We start from the raw sequence: 19,665 nt of genomic DNA on the forward strand, positions 1-19,665 counted from the left end.
TGATTGAAATGTGTAATGGGGTGGTTCTAACAGCGCATCACAACACTCATCACACTGTATGCTCTGTGCTTCTCTGCCTTCATCAACACTTTCCCCCCCTAAACTGTGGTGACACATTTCTAATCCTTCACAGGTTTGTCCACGCAGACCTCCAGGTAATAATATCCGTGTAAGGAGGTGAGCATAAATATGATTAGAGAGCTCTGATTGATGAATATTTACACTTGTTAATTCACAGAAGGGAGCGAGTCAGACAACGATCAGTCATTATCACAATGAATTAAGTGCTACTTAGCATTTAATTAGAACACTTTGCCTTGTGATTGATGAACAGTTACAGACAGTTGTGATAAATCACGCTAAGGCGAATTACTTTTTGACACAAACGAAATGGCATGCTGTGTATTTACGACGTGTAAATCCTGTGGGTGTAGCAGGCCGAGGTATGATGGCAGGCACGTCACTGCGTTGCACTGTGTGTGTAAATAAAGGGTGCGGGGAGTTGAAGAGAGAGGAGAGGAGGGATGTCTGAAAACATGACTGGACAGGACAAAGACAGACCAAGGGTCCAGGTGAGGCGTCAAAGCGCCGTCTCACTGTCAAACCGGACGGGACTGATGCGGACGGACCCTGCGCAGACGGACAGAGGAGAGAGGGAAATGGCCTTTTCCTGACGGACGAGCCTCTCGTGTCTCGGCTAACGGATAAAATCACCGCAACTATGAGTCTGGAGCTGACACCCGGCAGCAAACACATCCCACCCCCCCCCCCCCCCTCGCTGCTGCCACCGAGGACATGAATTGGGTCTGTTGGTCGGCGTTCATTATCGGGGTTTCTCCGAGCAAAAACAACAGTCCTGAAGACAGTGTCACAGCAGACAAGAGAGGAGCCACACAAACAAGCAGAATGAGATGGACTTATCTGACATAGATAATGTGTCTCGTTGAGAAGCACGCGTCCGAGATTTAGATTCAGTGAGTCAATTGCTCGTTTTTAGTCAGCGGTATACAGAAGTCGTGCAGAAACTGGCGAGGATGGATATGGTGTTTGCAGTCTAACAGAGATGGCAGCTGTTGAATACATGAAAGCCAGTGTTTGTGTACAGGCCCCACATCTTTGTGTTTTCGTACGTAGATTTATGTAACTAGACCTATGAATAATGCATGGCTGACAGTATTTTTACATTATGAGTACTCTTCCTCTAGAAGTCACTGGGGGTCATGTCATCTGAAATTTGAGTTAGAATCACATGCAGGCGCTCAAACACACACACACACACACACACACACACACACTGAATCAGCCCCAACCGCAGACATACATACATGTGAAGAAACATATTCATTTGAATTTTAATTGACTTACTTTAATGTGCCTGGGGCCTATGATGAAATCTTTAAGGCTTAATGTATACGACCAATGCTATATGTATGACTGTACTCTCTATACCTTTATACTCTACATCCCAGAGAGAGGCTCACAGCAATAGACAGCAGCATGACTATCAGATATAGAGAGATATAACATATATATATATATATATATATATAACAGATATAAACAAAAGGAAAATGGTGAAGGAAATAGAAAGAGAGAGAGAGACAGAGGGAGAGAGAGAGAGCGAGACAGAGGAAGAAAAAGAGAGAAAGAAAAGACCAGCACTAGTGAAATAACTTTACAGTCTCCCATCTTGTGGATGTTGCAAATGAGGCCGTCCACGGCAGCGTTTGACCTAATTTGCTCTCGCGGGCCTGTCAAAGCAGCGGGCCTGGGAGGAGCGCTGATGACCAATGGAATCCGAGCCGACCCCGCTCCCCTCCCGTCCCCTCTCACCTACATATTCATGCACGGGCACCAGGGCTGGTCAGGCCAGACATGCTTTTAATCCAAGTTATGGAAATAACATTACAGTGTCTGTCTGAGGGGAGGGAGAGAGAGAGACACAGGGAGAGAGAGAGAGAGAGAGAGAGAGAGAGAGAGAGAGAGAGAGAGAGAGAGAGAGAAACAAAACAAAAAAAACCCTGAGCCTTGGGGCTGCGATGGAAGAGTCGCATAATGAATCCTGCTGCTTAATAAACGTGTGCCTTTTGCCTTCACCCAAATCTAAGTATTCTGACCACTAACCATCTCGCTTCTGTTATTCACTGACACAGCGACACAACAACCTTGAAAACGAATGCAAGCACGGGTCGATCAAAGAAACACGCAGACGCGGGCTGTAGAAAAAGACTAAATTGTTTATTTTCTTCACATCAACAGCAACGTATGGTGCACGAGAGTGCCTGAGCGGGGAGAGTGTGTGAGAGGTGCACCTGTGAGCTCACGGGGGATCGGCTTTGGAGTTAAGAGGGTCTATTGAGGGGTGGACGTGGACCCCAGTGTGCAGCACGGTCTTCATTAATGATCATTTGCTTGATGTCTCCCAACCTTTCCTCTCCCACTGTTTATCCCATATTCTCTCTCTCTATCTCTCTCTCTCTCTCTCTCTCTCACTCCAATGTATCTGTGTGTTGGTGAGGCGAGATGTTGGAGCAGGGAGAGGGGATGGTGTGCGCGCGCACAAATGATGTGTGTGTATGTGTGTGTGCGTGTGTGCATGTATGTGTGTGTGTGTGTGTGTGTGTGTGTGTGTGTGTGTGTGTGTGTGTGTGAGAGAGAGAGACAGAGAGATGGGGTGTTTGGCGGAGGCAGACAAGTCTGATGTGGGGGGAGGGGTTGGAAGCTCTCGTTAGAATGTCATGGAAATGGCAAGGGAGGGGGAGGTATGGCAGAGGGAAGAGAGAGGGGGAAGAGAGAGGGGGGAGAGAGGGAGAGAGAAAGAGGGGGAGAGAGAGAGGGGAAAAGAGAGAGAAAGAGGGGGAGAGAGAGAGGGGAAAAGAGGGAGAAAGAGAGGGTGAGAGGAAGAGGGGGAGAGAGAGAAAGAGGGAGGGAGAAAGAGAGGGAGAGAGAGATAGAGGGAGAAAGAGAGGGAGAGAGAAAGGGAGGGAAAGAGAGGAGCGAAAGCTCTAGAAGTCCAGGTGCTTGTTGCCAGTGGCGGTGGAACCACAGCCCGCTGCCAGCTCCACTTTACTCACACGACTCACTGTGTCTGACAGGTCTGGAGGCAAGTGCAGCCTCTGTAGAGAGAGAGAGAGAGAGAGAGAGAGAGAGAGAGAGATGGAGAGAGAGAGAGAGAGAGATAGAGAGATGGAGAGAGAGAGAGAAAGAGAGAGAGAGAGATGGAGAAAAAGGAGGGATTGAGAAAGACAGAGAAAAGGAGAAAAGAGTAAAGAAGATAGGGAGATGGAGAAAGAGTTTTAAGGAAAGGTGAAGGACAGTAAGAGAGAGAGAGAGAATGAGAGTAAGAAGATAGAGAGACAGAAGGTGGGAAAAAGGAGAGAAAGCATGTCAGTCAAATACAAGGAGATACATACAACAGGCATGGGTCAACACATATACTGTACATAATATACACACACACCATTGAAAGATGCTATGCAGGCTGTCAGACAGCAAAACAACATAGGTTGCAGAAAACGCTTCCTTTGACTCACATAGTTACATAACGTCATGTAATATTGTGTTGCTGCTGATAGCATAAGATGCTAGGAAAAGAAAGGCTTCGGCTTTAGTCTATACAGAGCACATTCGCCAGTAAAAACACACACCTTCATTCTAAAGTAAGCGGCTTTTGAAGAAAAGCAACTAGCGAGATGGACACAAAATAAAGGTTATTTTGACACAAGCGTATGTGATATAAAATAACACAGCAGCATTTTGTAAGAAAAAACCAACAGCATGTCTAAACAACACTCTGGAATTCATATCCAATCCATGCATGCAGATGGACTGAAGCCGTGTCCACCTGCGAGTCTCGGAGACCACTCTTCTCCCAACGGGGCTAAGAGGGACCTGTGGGGGAGAGACAGAGAGAGAGAGAGAGGAAGAGTGTGGACCGTGGTGTCTCTCCTCTCCCCCACGCACTCTACGACTGGCCTGAGCGCACCACAGAGCTGCCATTTTTATATCCCATGTTTGCACACACAGAAAGCGCATTGAGCCCAAATCGCGTTTGACGCTTGGCCACGCACTCTCAATCGCCGAGCACGGACCTGTTAGCGTGCCGCTAAAAACCTCTCACCGTGTCTTAGTCTCTCAAGTGGCTCAGTGGAGGGTGTGTGTGGGGGGGGGGGGGCGGGGGGGGGGGGTTGGAGTGGACTAGGGTTAGGTGCTGAGCTATGGATTATATCAGAGTCATTAGAATCAAGCGCTTTACCACGGTAACTTGTTCCACACCAGCACTAATCTCTCTCTCAAGGCTGCCCTGTGCCAACGGCTCGCACAAATGAGCCACAGCTAATGAGTGGCCCTCACGGAAACACACACACACACACGAAAGCACACACACACACAGGCGCGCACACGCACAAGCACGCACAAACTTACATAAACACACACATGCTTGGAAACTCATAAACACAATATGCACACAATACATTCACTTGCCATAATATTACCACACCAATGTGCATGCATGCACGCACGCACGCGCACACACACACACACACACACACGAAAGCACACACACGAAAGCACACACACACACACACACACACACACACACACGCACACACACACACACACGCACGCACGCACGCACGCACACACAGGGAGGTTAAGAGGGACTTGACTCTGAAAGCAAAGCCACACTGGAGAGCACTAGAAGCTGAGGGCCTGCACTGGAGAGTGAAGAGGCGTCCGAGAGGGCGTGCGTGTGTGAGCATGCGGAGACCCACGCCACATGGCCACCTCTCCAGGCCTTATCCCCACCTCAGAGGGCCCAGCTCCAGCTCCAGCTCCTGCTCCAGCACCCCTGAACCCTCCAGCCCTCTGGCTCTCTCTCCCTACGGCCGATGGGGGGGATAATGGTGAACCTCGCCCCACGGCAGATACTTATCTGGGGCCTAATGACGGACCTCTGCAGCCCCTATTGTGTGTCCCTGGATAAGAGAGGAGGCCCCGTTATTACAAGCAGGGATAAGGGCCCAGGTCTGATCTCTCCTCTATCGCGCTTCGCCATCTCATCCGTATCTCTCCCCCCCTCTTCCTTCTCTCTTCACCGCATCCCTTCTTCTTCTGTCCTCCTCTCATCCTAAGCTATTGTACGAGCACTGTCCCCCTTCAGGTCGGGATAAAGAGCCACTAGCAAACACCCCGGAACGGTTCGCTTTGAGGCGCTGACATTGTAATTCCTCGGAGCAATCAAGTTAACTCTAGAGGAAAGATAAGACGCGGAGGTTTTTAGTGTGGAATTTGCAAAAGTACAAAAGGAACAAATGACGCGAGTCGACGCACTAATGAGCAACTTGTGTATCTCTTGATGCCTCTTGAGTGTCAGAAGCCAGGGGAAGAACGTGATAGTGAGAGGTCCTTTGAATCATCCATGCATTGCATTGTGCAGTAAATATGCTTTTTGGTCAAGGCCTACTCTAGTGGGGATTCAAACGAGATTCAGAAATAACATAGTGAATTGATTAAACAAACTCTCTCTCTCACACACACACACACACACACACACACACACACCAATGCCCCCCCCCCACCACCACTTCACACACAACCACAGACACACACTGACACACACTGACACACACTGACACACACACACACACACACACACACACACACACACACACACGCACACACACACACACACACACACACACACACACACACACACACACACACACACACAAATAGAAGGCCTGCAGAAGCTGCTTCTGGAGTTTAGGGCCGCGTAACCTTTCATGTCTCCGAGGCAGCCGAGTGTGAGTAAAGAAGAGAAATAATGCATTGATCACGCCACGACTGCGCGCCACGGAGTGCACTGCAGCGGAAAGCTTGAGGAGCAAAATCGATAGCACATAAGTAGACCTCGGTGTGGACAAGGTAAAATCAACAACAGCGGAGAGGAGGAGGAGGAGGAGGAGAAGGAGGAAAAAAGAAAAGGAGAGAGGGAGAGAAGAGGAAAAAAAATATCACACTCCTCTGAAACAGTCACGCACCTATAGACCCACCGAGGCAGCTTTTGGCGGAGAGCCTCCTGTCTGGACAGAGCGCGTGCTGAAAGGAAGGTCATCCTGTTCCGAACAACCAAACCGACATCGGCAACCTTGATAGCAGGCCAATCGATGACAGATCACCCAGAGTGGGATAAACAGCAAAGGGGCTCAGAAGCCCGGAGACTCGATCACGGTCTTCAGATCAAGACACGGCCAATACAAGACCCGGACATCGCATTCTTTTTCTCTCACAAAACTTTCACTTCCTGTTTAAGTGTTTATTAAAGCAACCATTATGTGAACTTGTTCTGGGAATTGGTCTGTAGTTGCTGTTATTTTATCATAACAACAGAGACAGGGAAGAACGGAGGAAAGAGAAAAAGAAATGAGGAAGAAAGAGACATAAAAGAGAGAAATATTATTCCCGTAACCATTAACTCATGACCATTAAGCAGCTTTTGGGCAGCTGGCACCTTGTCAGTGTGAGAGTCACACACACAAAGTCTACCGAGGATTCCAGTGCCACTCTGTGATCTGAGAGCCAAAGACTTGTCCACTGCCCCATGGCCCTGGGTATGGAGACCCAATGTGGAGCCTGGCTCCTCCTGACCCTGTCAAAATGCCCTTGACCAACCAACCGAACCCCATACTACTCCTGATGTGCAGATTGGCACCTTTCATGGCAGCTTCCACCATCGGTGTATAGATGTGTGAGGGGTATGGGTGAAGGTGAGGCATTATGCTTTAAAGCGTTTTGAAGAATTTTCGCCTGGATGAGTGGATCTGGGGTTGCTGCAGTTGGTCAGGTCTAGGTTCAGCAACGTTATGTGCTCAAAGAATGAGGTCAGCTGACTGTCAGAATATACTGAATGAACAGGTTATTCCACCAATGGAGTTTTTCTTCACTGATGGCACAGCCATATTCTAAGATGACAATGCCAGGATTCATTGGGCTCAGATTGTGAAAGAGTAGTTCAGGGAGTAGAGACATCTTTTTCGAGTCCAACCCCATTGAGAGTCTTTGGGATGTGCTGGGGAAGACTGCACAGTGGTTCAAATCTCCCGTCATCAATACAAAATCTTGTCGAAAAATTAATGCAACGCTGGACAGAAATAAATGTTGTGACATTACAGTGCCCACAGCGAATGCGTGCCGTAATCATAGCTAATGGCGGTCCAATGAAATATTAGAGTGTAGTAGGACCTTTTTTTTTGGCCAGGCAGCGTAAATGCAGTCCATTTACCATGTGTGATTAGCTGCTGCACCCCATGGTAGTAGTGGACAAGTCCCATAGCCCTCGCCAGTGTTGTTGGGGCACGTGCCCCTTTCGCCAGGCTTGGCACGCAGGGGTAAAGGTCTCTCCGTCGCAACAGTGCCACTGAGCCGGCCCTGCCATGGGAGCGGCCGGGACAAAGCACCACATGAACCGTAAGCACCTGAAATGATACCCGAGGGTCTCTCCAGAAGCACCTTAGGGCTGGCTTTGATTAAGAGGGTTATTTATATCACCCCACAATGGACAATAAAAACGCCTCAGCTGATTATGGCTCCAAAGCCCTCATGCAACGTAACGCTCCTAACATCTCACAGGCCAAACGGGAGAAAAGAAAGAAACGTGCAGCAAGAGACACAAACTCAGAGTTGGGCAACTGAGTGGAGAAGTTGTCAAATTTTTGATGGTCTCGATTTAGATGTGTTCACAGCGTTTAGCATCTCTAATTTGAAATTAAAATAGCCTAACTGCGCCAAAGAGAGATTAAGAGGGGGGAAAAAAACCCCTAAAAGCACTCCATCAAAGAAATTCCAAAGTCCGTAACTCTGTGCTAATTACAAAAGCATTAGGTGCATTAGTCAATTACTTCACAGAGTCTTACCAACAGCTCCAAAACCCAAAGAATTCTGGGACAATGAACGCCCAGTGGTCACAAATCATGATAGGTCTGATTTCAATCAGCTTAGCTCATTGGCTAATACATTCTGACACGTACATTGCAGCTTTCTTTGCATTTCCTGGAGGCATAAGAAATAAAAAAAAAGATGTTGTTCAGTTTGCTATGTCTTCATGAACCGTGTTTAAAAAGTAACGGTATATGTACGCTCCTTGTTCCATCTGTTTTAAAGCTGGAAGACACATTAAACATTGTTAAACATTGTTTAATGCAAGTTATAGGCTACAAATACAGTTAACAATCAAAAGTAAACTGTGCGAATGTATGCCTAACAAAGCAGTGAGAAGGTGCTACATTATCTGTGAAAATTCTGCATTTCATCACTTACTACAAAGAGGAACATCTACACATGTGAACCAAGCGGCCTTGTGGAATTCTAACCCTTCTCGTTTTAGAACAAAAGCGGACACAAATCTCCACCTTCCTCCTCTTTTGTCATTTGAAAAGGTACGTAACCTGAGCCTGATCCCTGGGCTTGTCTTCAGCTTCTGTAGAGTTCATCTCTCACTGCGCTTACACACACACACACACACACACACACACACACACACACACACACACACGCCTCAGGCTGCCCCAGCACTAAGATCCCGCTCTCTCTCGACTTTCCACTCAAGACACGATGCCCATATGAGGGACCCTCAATTATAGGAGTGCCATATTGTAAATATATTATCTTCAAATTAACGCTTTAGATCCAAGTGTTGAAATCCATTTCTGAGGGATACTGACACAGCGATTGTGCACTTCTTCGGATGAAATCACCATTCAAGGGACAGGATGTGTCAGAGGACATATGACTAACTCTTCGCTCTCACGCTAATACCAGGAACAAGAGAGTGAAGCCATTTTCACTTCCATCAACCAATAATAAACACAAGGCCTCTCAAATACTAAAAAAAACAAAAACATATTGGAATAGAGCACTTATTTTAACATATTAGTAGTTTCTGCAAGTTGTGGAAGAGAAGTGAAGACAGCAGTAGTGGATTGGAGGGTCTGATATCAGCTTAGACTGTGGAGGAGGAGGAGGAGGAGGAGGAGGAGGCCCCACCTCTGTGCTCCGTAACCGGTAAAGGTCATGTGCCGCCTGCGTCACCTGACTGGCCACGCCGAGCCCACGAGACTTCCTGGAGACACACACGGAGACACGGCGGGAGGATGCGTCTCCTGCGTGGCTCATAATGCATCTGACAGGTCAAACAAAGTCTGGGGGATGATCCCTGCTCCCACCATCGCTTTCCTTTCCCCCCCTTTTTTTTCCAGGACAAATATTTTTCACGCTCAATTTCCATATGCTTGACTTGCACTTCGTGTGGAGGAGAGAAACTAGAATTTTCTAATTATGCAGGTCTTAACAGGACTTAGTACAGGGTTGTGAAATATTTTTACCTGATGGATGTCACAGATGTCTGACTAATAATTAACTGTGTTCAGGGTATTACTGTCTTTGGCATTCTTTATATAACTATTAACAGAGCAAACAAAGTAAAGAGACATAAATAACATACGGTAAACATGCAAACAATAAAAACAAGCCACCAATGGCACAAAGCAACCAGACTACTTGCCAAAGCCTTTCACGAGGGACTAAACCACATCGTCATTCTCCAGGCATGTTCATTAAACGGCCATTTAAATGCCTCACAGTGCCAGCTGTTTGACCAGTACAGAGGAGGGACATGAGATGACCGCTGCGGCCAGTCACAAAGGCTCCTGCTAGAGTATGACTATCACTATCACCCCCCCCCCCCTCCACACACACACACGCACTCCTCCTAAACCCCCCACCCCTCAAGCGCCACTTCCCCTGCAGGGCTAGATTGTCCAGTGCAGTCAGCGTCTGCAGGGGACACGGAGTCGAGGTCAAAAAGGCCTCTGCCGGGACTTCCTATCCGCTCCCCTCTGCAGCGCTGGGAAGTGTGATGCTGTGGGAGAGGTCCGCAGGGGCATGGTGGTAGAGGTGGGATGGGGGCATGTGTGTGTGTGTGTGTGTGTGTGTGTGTGTGTTTGTGTGTGCGCACGCGCATGTGTGTAAGTGTCTGTCTGTGTGTGTGTGTGTGTGTGTGTGTGCATGTGTGTGAGTGAGTGTAAAAGTGTGTGTGTGTGTGTGTGTGTGTGTGTGTGTGTGTGTATATGTGTGCGTGTGTGTGTGCGTGTGCGTGTGTGCGTGTGTGTGTGCACGTGTTAGGGGCAGAGGTGGTGGGTTGGGGGCATAGGGACCCTGAGGAAAAGTTGGTTGGCCAGCTGGCGTCACGGAGGCGAGAGATCCCGCCCGAGGGTCAGACGTGGCCTGCGGAGGTCGCGAGGCGCAGAGGACAAACACGTGTAAGTGGCGCTTTCACATCCGATAGGTCGCGCTGAGACGCTACGGCCACATGCGTTATGACAGCACCACTGGAGGACCGCCGCCTACGTAGGCCCTCGCATTTGGCTTTTTTCAAAACTATTATTACTGTTTACGCACAGCATGGATCTCTGGGTAATGTATTCTCCATTGCCTTCTGAAGTGTTTTACGGTGAACGACAGACAACAGTTACAGGTATACTGTAGTGTCAAGGGATCAGAAGTATTTGGTGACTGATCACAGAACTAATTCAAAGTCTCTTTTTAGGAATTTTGGAGGTCTTGAAACCCAGTTGCAACAGCACATTTTTGTAGTTGTATGGGTCTACACAGCAACCACAAACATTCATCAAAATGATACAGCTGGAAAAGGACAGTGCTCCGTTTCATACCTATGAAATCTCAATCTGTGTTATGTCTGTGGAACATCACAGCCTCTCGGGTATCATTGTCCAAGTGTATTCATTCAAGTTGACACAGGTACCGACAGACAACTCTTCCCCCTCCACAAAGCTCACTGCACCTCCAATTCCCTTTGCTACACCACCACTGACCACAGACAATAACAGAAAAAGCAACATTCCCCCCCCCCCGCCCCCCCCCCCCCCATCTATGTTTTATTCATAACCCTGTCTTGAGAGCTTGCAGTGACCCCATTGCATGACACAGTGGTATTTACAAGCGGCCCGTCACGGAGACAGACTGGCACTACGCCACCTTAAAAAAACAGTCTGCCCCCCCACCGCCCCCCCAACGCACCGCTGTACCCACTGGAGCGGTGAAGTTCAAGCACAGTTTAAAATGGGACTGGATGACAGCAGGAGAGAGGTCGGCCCTGGGTTACTGTGCCAGAGCTCTGGTAAGAGCCAGGCACCGGGACGGGACAGTGCTGCTCTCTCTCTGTGTGTGTGTGTCTCCTGTGGCCTTGTGTATCACGTCAGCGCAGGTTATGCAGGTTTGGTAAAGAGGTCATAGATAGCATTAGTGTAAGTGTGTATGTGCATGCTTGTTGATGCAGATGGGGTTGTGACTAAAGAAGGGGTCTTTTCTGGTTTTTCCCCCCTCGGTTACTGTAGTGTGTGGTTGGTTGATGAGGCGGTGTTTCCTGGAGGAGAGGGACAGTGGGAGGGGCCTGTTCTGCTCGGTGTTTTACTTCATGTGTGTGGGAGATTTCTGTGTGCACGGTTTTGAGTGTGTGTGTGAGAGGTGGTGTAATGGTGACTTGCTGAAACTGGTCTATCTCTACAGGTACTTCCTTTAAAGGGATAGTTTGGTTTTTTTTACACATCATGGCATCCCCACCACCAGTGTAGTACATCAACACTGACTTACCCTCGACAGTGTCCCGTGGGCCGAGTTTCTGTCCAATGTTGTTGCTGACGAAAGTAGTCCGGCCAGTTGGCTGGGTCACGAAAATAAAGCGTTTTTTTCCTCAAAACAATATGTGTTAAAAACAGTGACACATTTGCATTACAAAAACGCTGTCCACGTGCAGTGATAGGAATCGAGAAAAATAGTGCCAAGTGATAACGAGGTTTGAATTTTTCCTGGACAACGTTTTTGTGGTGCAAATATATCACTCTTTTGAACACATATGGTTTTGAGAAGAAAAACACTTTACTTTCGTGACCCCAGCAACTTGCTGGACTACTTTCTTCAGCATCAAAAACCGGCTGGATCTCGGCTCACAGGACGCTGTCGGGGGGTAAGTCAGTGCTGATGCACAATGTTGCTGACAGGGAACCCATATAACTTTGTGTCTTAAAACCAGAACTATCCCTTTAAGCTTTGAAATTTGAAAAAGCGCTTGTGTGTGTCGGTGCAATGTTTGTGTGTGCGTGTGTGTGTGTGCGTGTGTTTGTCTGTATGTGTCTGTATGTGTCTGTATGTGTCTGTATGTGTCTGAATGTGTGTGTGTGTGTGTGTGTCTGTATGTGTCTGAATGTGTGTGTGTGTGTGTGTGTGTGTGTGTGTGTGTGTGTATGTGTCTGAATGTGTATGTGTATGTGTGTGTGTGTGTGTGTGTGTGTGTGTGTGTGTGGTGCTCTGCTGACTCCTTGAACCCCCATCCTTCTCCCTGGCACAATAGCTGCCAGTGGGGCCTGAGAGGAGGCTGTCTCTGGAGCTGACAGTGCTGCGGGGGGGGGGGGGGGGGGGGGCGTGGGGGGGTTAAATCACCCACACCGCAACAGCACCCATCCCTGGGCTATGGAGGAGAGAGAGAGAGTGTGTGTGTGTGTGTGCACACAGGCCAGTGAGAGCTGGGGCTTGGCTCAGGCTGGTAAAGCCCAAGGGCTTCTCCCCCAATGCCAAGTCCATTGAGGGAGCTGGCTTCCCGATAGTAAGAATAGAAGTGATGGAGAGGGGGAAGAGAGGTGTTAAAGTGGCCCTCTTAACGCTGCACACCCAAAAAGGCAAGTCATTGCTGCTGCAGCTGTTGTTGTATGTTTCTATCCCCTGATGCTAGTGACGCAAAGCTGGCGCTCGGAAATGTTTGGTAAACATGCCTTGGTGCTTGCAGGTTTGTGTCTGAATGAGAATATGTGTGTGGTTATATGCGTGTGGTTGTCTGTGAATGTGTGTGTGTGTGTGTGTGTGTGTGTGTGTGTGTGTGTGTGTCTCAGTGAGAACACAGAGGTTTTAGTGTATGTTTAAGAGTCTGTCCTCGGCCTAATGAATTGGTGCCATCCATCACAGGTTGTTACTGCCCACAGAAGAAGAGAAAAAAAGGGGCTCAGCACAAGAGGACAACCCTCGAGTGGACAAAGCCCTGGCACACAAGGTGCTCCATGCAACACCGCTGAAAGCAGTTGCCCGTGGTAACCCCCTTAAAAGAGCAGGCATGCTGCACTCGCCCACTCAGGCCTGCTGACTGAAACCCTTTCGCGCCACAAAGATGGCGGCCATATGAAGCCTAGTCAAATATTTAACTACAAGGTATTGGGAGTGAATGCATCTGGTTGTGGGGACATGGGGTGTGTGTGTGTTGGTGGCCACTCGACTGGTGTTGTATGATTTCTGCAAGGCGCACAACACTCAGCGAACATAACCTCCATGGTAAGCCCTTTCTAAGATAAAAGTGTGAGCCAGATGACAGGGACAAAACAAGACTATAAATAGGACCTGCATGGAAAACAAGTTCCTTGAGGTAACTTTTGAAGGAACCATTTGATGAGGGTATCTTTATGGAATGCCTGTGGAATGCCTTTGGAACGCTTTGTAAAAGTGCCTACAACAGGGTAGAGACTATTTGTAGACTATTTATAGACTCTCTGCTGGTGTGCTAGCATGCAAATAAATAAACCAGAAAACATAATGATTCTTCCTACAAACCCATTTGTTTACGGATTTGCATTCGGCTGTCATGCGTGCAGAGAGATTATTAAAATCACCAGCAGGGTTGGTACAAGTTAGAATTTAACTTGTAACATATTATTTTTCTCATATTATTTTTTTCTGTCATTTGAAATACCACTTTGGGCTTTGGGCACCAAGGTATGGGGTATCAGGCAAATCCCCTTTTCACAGCTTGCAGGGGGTGTGTTGATAGCACTTGGCGGCCAGTGAAGCGCTCCCCTCTATAACAGTGGTGAGCTCAAGGTCAGCGCCAGAGGGGTGAACCCCTGCACTGGACCCACACGCAGCAGCAGACGGGCTCAGGCCAGCGGACAGAGGCCTTCTCCAGGTTCCACGTCAAGCTGGCCATCTTTTACTTTACCATCTCCGAGATCTCTTTGACGGTTTGTTGGGTCGGTTGCTATGTTGCAAGAGACAGCATTAGTTTAGCTTTTGTTTGTGATATTTCACATCAAAGGAAATTGTTGGTCTACCAAGCACCATTTAAGTCCTATCAGCTGATGAAGATGAAGCACTGCTGATGGTTGGGTCATTTCATGCGTGTGAGTAAAAGCGTTCAGTCAAAGTCCACAATGACACTCACAGAAGGTGATTCAAACTGCCGAGCAGTGAGACCCATCAACCCGTCTTTCAAATGAAACCGCCTACCCAAAAACATCCACTGAGTCTTGTTGAGCCTGATCGCTTTTCTGACTTTAGACAGAGGTAGAAAAGCAAAGATAAATAAATAAATAAATCCCCTCTCCTCTCCTCTCCTCTCCTCTCCTCTCCTCTCCTCTCCTCTCCTCTCCTCTCCTCTCCTCTCCTCTCCTCTCCTCTCCTCTCCCTCTCCCTCTCCCTCTCCCTCTCCCTGCCTGTTCTGCCCGCTCTGCCCATTCTGTCCTCTGGCCCTCTCCTCTCTGACCTGTTTGGCTGTTGTCCCCACGGGCGCACGGGCAGCCCGACCCTAGCTAGGTGAGGCGGGCACCAAAGCCGCCGCTGCTGCCGCTGCCACCTTTAGGGCCTGGAAGGGGGAGGATGTCAAATGCAATAGTACGTCACCTCGGCCACCTTGTCAGAAATTTCACATCCCCCCCATTTTACCTCCATCCCCAAGGTCTTGCAATCCACAGGAGGGCTGTCTCATCAGATTTGTTTTGGAGAGTTTTTTTAGTTTCTTTTATTTTTAGGATAACGGCAGATTAATTTGTTTCAGAATGTGCTGATAACTGCTACTATTTATTTTTGTGATTGAAAGATCATGATCAACTTCACCCTGAAAATAAACAAGCGATAAAGACACAGCAGAAGTTGACGTTCAGAATAATTGATGCACTATAATGAGAACATTTGTCTATCTCTTCAGGGAACAGCAAATAAGCTTCACCAAGAGCAAGCCAGAGAAGCCACGCACAACACGCACACACACACACACACACACACACACACACACACACAAACACACACACACACAAACACACAGACACAAACACACACACACACACACACACACACACACACACACACACACACACACACACACACAAACACAAAACACACACACAGACACACACACACAAACACAAAACACACACACAGACACACACACAGACACAAACACAGACACAAACACAAACACAAACACACACTCAGACACACATACACACACACACACACACACACACACACACGGGGACCAGCTCTAGTTTTGGTGAGGCAGGATGCTGCTGTTGTGTTTTGTGGAGCAGGGGGCTTTCTGAGGCGAGGTGGGCTGAAGGTTAGTGGTGATGTTTTTGGGATGCAGGCATCACTTCAGGTGCTAGGCTTCTGTCAGACAGGGTTTACCTCACAAAAGTCCCCACTAATACCACAAAAAAGAGTATTTTTGCATCTGCTGAACCCAACCAAGAGGGCCTGACAAAGTGAGTTCAAACTGTGCAAAGAGGGTTTATCTAAATATCCATATTCATATGATTGCATGCGTGTTATCAATGTAGGCACCTACCTATTCACGAAACACTTCAGCAATAGTTTCATCCTTAATCTGATGTAAGGTAATGTAAAGATCTGTCTTGATACACTTAGCGAGAGCTAGTGACATGTGTTTTGTTTTGTTTCAAACCCCCCCAATGTATACTCATTGTCAACTTCATTTGCATTTCTCACTGAATGAATTGAGCTTTTTGACAAGGGTCAGGAACGGTGCCAGGCCAAAAGAAGAGTTGTGGTTGTCTGGGGGAGGGAGGGGGGGGGGAGGTGGGGGTGCTGCTGGGAGGATTACAGTTCTGAAGCTTCTCTGCAGGAGGCTGCCGAATAGGCTCCAATTACTGCTGGGCGGCCCGGCCACAGAGGGGTGTGGGGATGGACAGGGGCAGCAGTGGAGGGTGTGTGTGTGTGTGTGTGTGTGTGTGTGTGTGAGTGAGAGAGAGAGAGAGAGAGAGAGAGAGAGAGTGAGTGTGTGTGTGTGTGGGGGGGGGGGGGGGGGGGGTGTTTGGCGAGAGGCGAGGGGCGAGAGGCAGGAGGCGGGAGGGAAGAAGGAGAAGCAGAAGAAGAAGAAGTTTCGGCGACTGACCTGACAGAGACGAGAGCGGAGCCATTCAGAAGTTCAGCTCAGCCATAAAATGGATCCCCTTGAGCTTTTTGCATAACAGAGTGTTGATGTCAAGGGCCAGTTCATGTTAATGATGACAACAGATCTAAAAGCCCACTAAGTGGGACATGGAAAGGCTCCATCTACACCCCCGTGAACTCCCCCCCCGCCCCCCCCCAAAAAAATGCCATGCAGATGCAAGCTGATTTAAAAAAAAAAAAACAACAACAACAAAACAACAACCAATAAATAAAAATGCAGATGTAAAGTGTTGAGGCGGTCGCTGCGTCTGTGCAGGCGTACCACCATGCGTCTACGTGAGAGGCCAACGCTAAGCCTCTTCCTCAGAGAGCGACGGCTTCACACGAGGAGGCGGGTGAAACAGTGTGCTCAGAAGAGGAGGAGGAGGAGGAGGGGAGGTGGGGAGGGGAACAAGCCACTTTCTTTAGGTCGGTGGCTTGCTGTGAACTCTGATCCACGAAAGAAAAGAGAGAGTGAGTGAGAGAAGAGAGAAGAGAAAAGAAAAGAGGCCGACGAAGAAAGACAGAGTGAGAGAAAGAGAGAGAGAGAGAGAGAGAGAGAGAGAGAGAGAAAGAGAAAGAAAGAGAGAGAGAGAAAAAAGGCCATGTGCTGGCTACAGTCTGAGCGGTGCAATTGAATTTCACACAATATGAGGCAGCAAAATGACATGTAAATTATGAGCAGCGGACGGCTTGCTTTCCCTGACAGAGTTAAATACTGGAGGTGTAAGTGAAATCATTAGGGGCGCTGCGGAGGGCTGGGTTGGGGGGGGGGCGGTGGGGTGGTGTGACGACGGGGTGCACGGGTTGGAGACACTCAAAGGTCTTCCTCGAGCTCCACTGCACAGCCGGCCGGCCAGCCAGCCTGCCTGGCACACACACATACACACACACACACACACACACACACACACAAAATCACACAGGCACGCACACATACACACACACACACACACAACACACACACACACACACACACTCACACAAAATCACACAGGCACGCACACACACACACACACACACACACACACAAAATCACACAGGCACGCACAGACATAAATTTTCACACTCACACAAACAGTGATACGTACACACACACAAACACACACACACACACACACACACACACACACACACACACACACGCTCCTCACGCCGTGTCAAGTCTGTGACCCGCTTTAAAACACCCCTTGGCCGGGCACAATGCGAGCGAGGGCCCGTGATTGTGTTTGTCCACCTGGGTATAAAATAGACATTATGGCCGCCGCTGTGCGGCCCCGCCGCGAAGATGCCACGGCCTCGGAGGGGAGCGGCCATGAGTGGATACACTTCATTGCCCTCCGATTCCCCTCACCAATTACCCCTAAACAAATACACACAGCCCACTGGCAACAACAATCGCATATAGGCTCAAAGGGAAGAAAGGGGCGCCCGTTTTGGGAGCAATTCGTATGCATATCAAAGTCCTTTTCGGATAATGACAGGGCGGAAGGGGGGACAACGAGCGAGAACAAGGAGGAAGGAAAAGGAGTCTTTTAAAAAGGAGAGAGAGAGAGAGAGAGAGAGGGAGAGAGTGTGAGAGAGAGGGGAGGGAGAGAGAGAGGAGGGAGGGAGGGAGGGAGGGAGGGAGGGAGAGAATGAAGAAAACACTGTCGAAGGCTCGGCTGGACCCGATTCAGCGCGGCGAAGGCAGATTTTCTTGCTACATTTCACACGACGCGTCGGGGCGCGACTGTTGTTGGGTAGCGCCGGGCTTAATCGCCCTAATCCTCTGAGCATTAGGAACACACCATCTTTGTTTTCAAGCAGCACTTTATGGGACAATACGCAAATACAGCGAGCAGCGCCACACATGTACAGTACATCTAAGAGATGGACAGAGCGGGGAGGGGGGAGGGGGGAGAAAAGCGGGCCAAAGGTGGATGTATACAGTCATTATCGATGTGGAGAGTGCACTCTCGCTCGCTCGCTCGCTCACTCGCTCTTTTTCTCTCTCTCCGTCCTCTTTCTGCTGTTTTTCAGCCTCTCCACAGTCGGGCTCTCCATGGGTACACAAGTGAACAAGTGACCTAAAAGCCTGAGGGCCTCACTAGCCCATCACTGCCTCTCTCTCTCTCTCTCTCTCTCTCTCTCTCTCTCTCTCTCTCTCTCTCTCTCTCTCTCTCTCTCTCTCTCTCTCTCTCTCTCTCTCTCTCTCCTCTCTCTCTTTCTTCTGTCTGCCCATCTCCCTCCTCCCATCTCCACACGCTTGGCGTGTCTGCGGCCCCAAAGTGGAGGACCGTTTAGGCATTAACAAAACTCATGGGCGGGCCGCTGTGGTGGTGGTGGTGGTGGTGTGGTCTGGGTCAGCAGCGTCTTCCCTGGACTTGTGTCACACTCTGGCCTTTTTACTTGCTCTCGACTCCCTCACAGTCTCAGACAGGAAGAGCACACAGACAGACAGACAGACAGACAGTTGTGACATTACTCCGGGGCGAAACAAATAAGGATTGATCCTAATCAGAGCTGGCAGCCCTCTCCTATACGTACGCGCTATTTGATGGGAAATTAAAGGTCATTGTCAGAGATTAATGCTGTGTCATTTTTTTTTTCCCGCCTCCTTCTCCGCTTTTTCATCATGAATGAAAAGCCCTTCGGGGGGGTTTCCTTAGTGAGGGGAGGAAGAGGCAGAGTTCTGCAGAGGTGATGACGTGTGCCCCAGACACCGAGCACGCTCCGTGGGAGCAGGTACAAGCACACCTGGCCAGAGGCCACTCCCACATCCACATCACCTGATCAGCAGAAACCGCCCACTCTTGAGTCCTATGCCTGGCCATGCCTTGACACCTAAAACACCAAATGTACACACGCACACACTCGCACGCACACTCACACACACACACCCACACATACACACACACACACACACACCCACACACAAACACACAACACACACACACACACACACAAATAAATGGCACTCTGAAACACACGACACCACGCCTCGCTCCTTCGCTGGTGGGCACGGCGCCAGTTTTTAACGGGCACTGGGGCCGCTGCAGGGCATCTCGCCGTGTGCGCACTCGAGTGGAGGTGACAGGTACAACCCGACAGGAATGAGGCGAGCAGCATCTCTGCTATGAGGAGCTAATGGGAACGCAGCATCAGGCGGACGGAAGGGCAGGGCGCGGGGAAAACATCCGACAAATAGCCCGCATACCTGCCTTCCACAGAGCAGTTGGAGGAGAGGAGGCACACACACACACACACACACACACACCACACACACACACAAACTCCCTTCTCTCACCTGGGCACCTGGGCAAGGTAGAGGCAAACACCTTTGCACGGAACAGGCAGTAAGGAGCTTCTCCAAACAGCGGTTCCCACGAGGAGCAGGAG

The 19,665-nt window shown here is 49.1% G+C and overlaps 1 protein-coding gene across 1 annotated transcript in view; it reads right to left on the reverse strand.

Annotated features, from left to right (window-relative positions):
* Positions 1-2,217: 2,217 nt before the first annotated feature.
* The window catches only part of elp4 (elongator acetyltransferase complex subunit 4), a 65,562-nt gene continuing 48,114 nt past the window's right edge, over positions 2,218-19,665 (reverse strand). The window contains exon 10 of the mRNA XM_062549761.1: positions 2,218-3,116. Coding sequence (XP_062405745.1) covers positions 3,006-3,116 — 111 coding nt within the window. The 3' untranslated portion in view covers positions 2,218-3,005. The remainder of the gene's footprint in view (positions 3,117-19,665) is intronic.

This window comes from Sardina pilchardus, chromosome 11 (assembly GCF_963854185.1).
Source record: "Sardina pilchardus chromosome 11, fSarPil1.1, whole genome shotgun sequence".
Classification (NCBI taxonomy): domain Eukaryota; kingdom Metazoa; phylum Chordata; class Actinopteri; order Clupeiformes; family Clupeidae; genus Sardina; species Sardina pilchardus.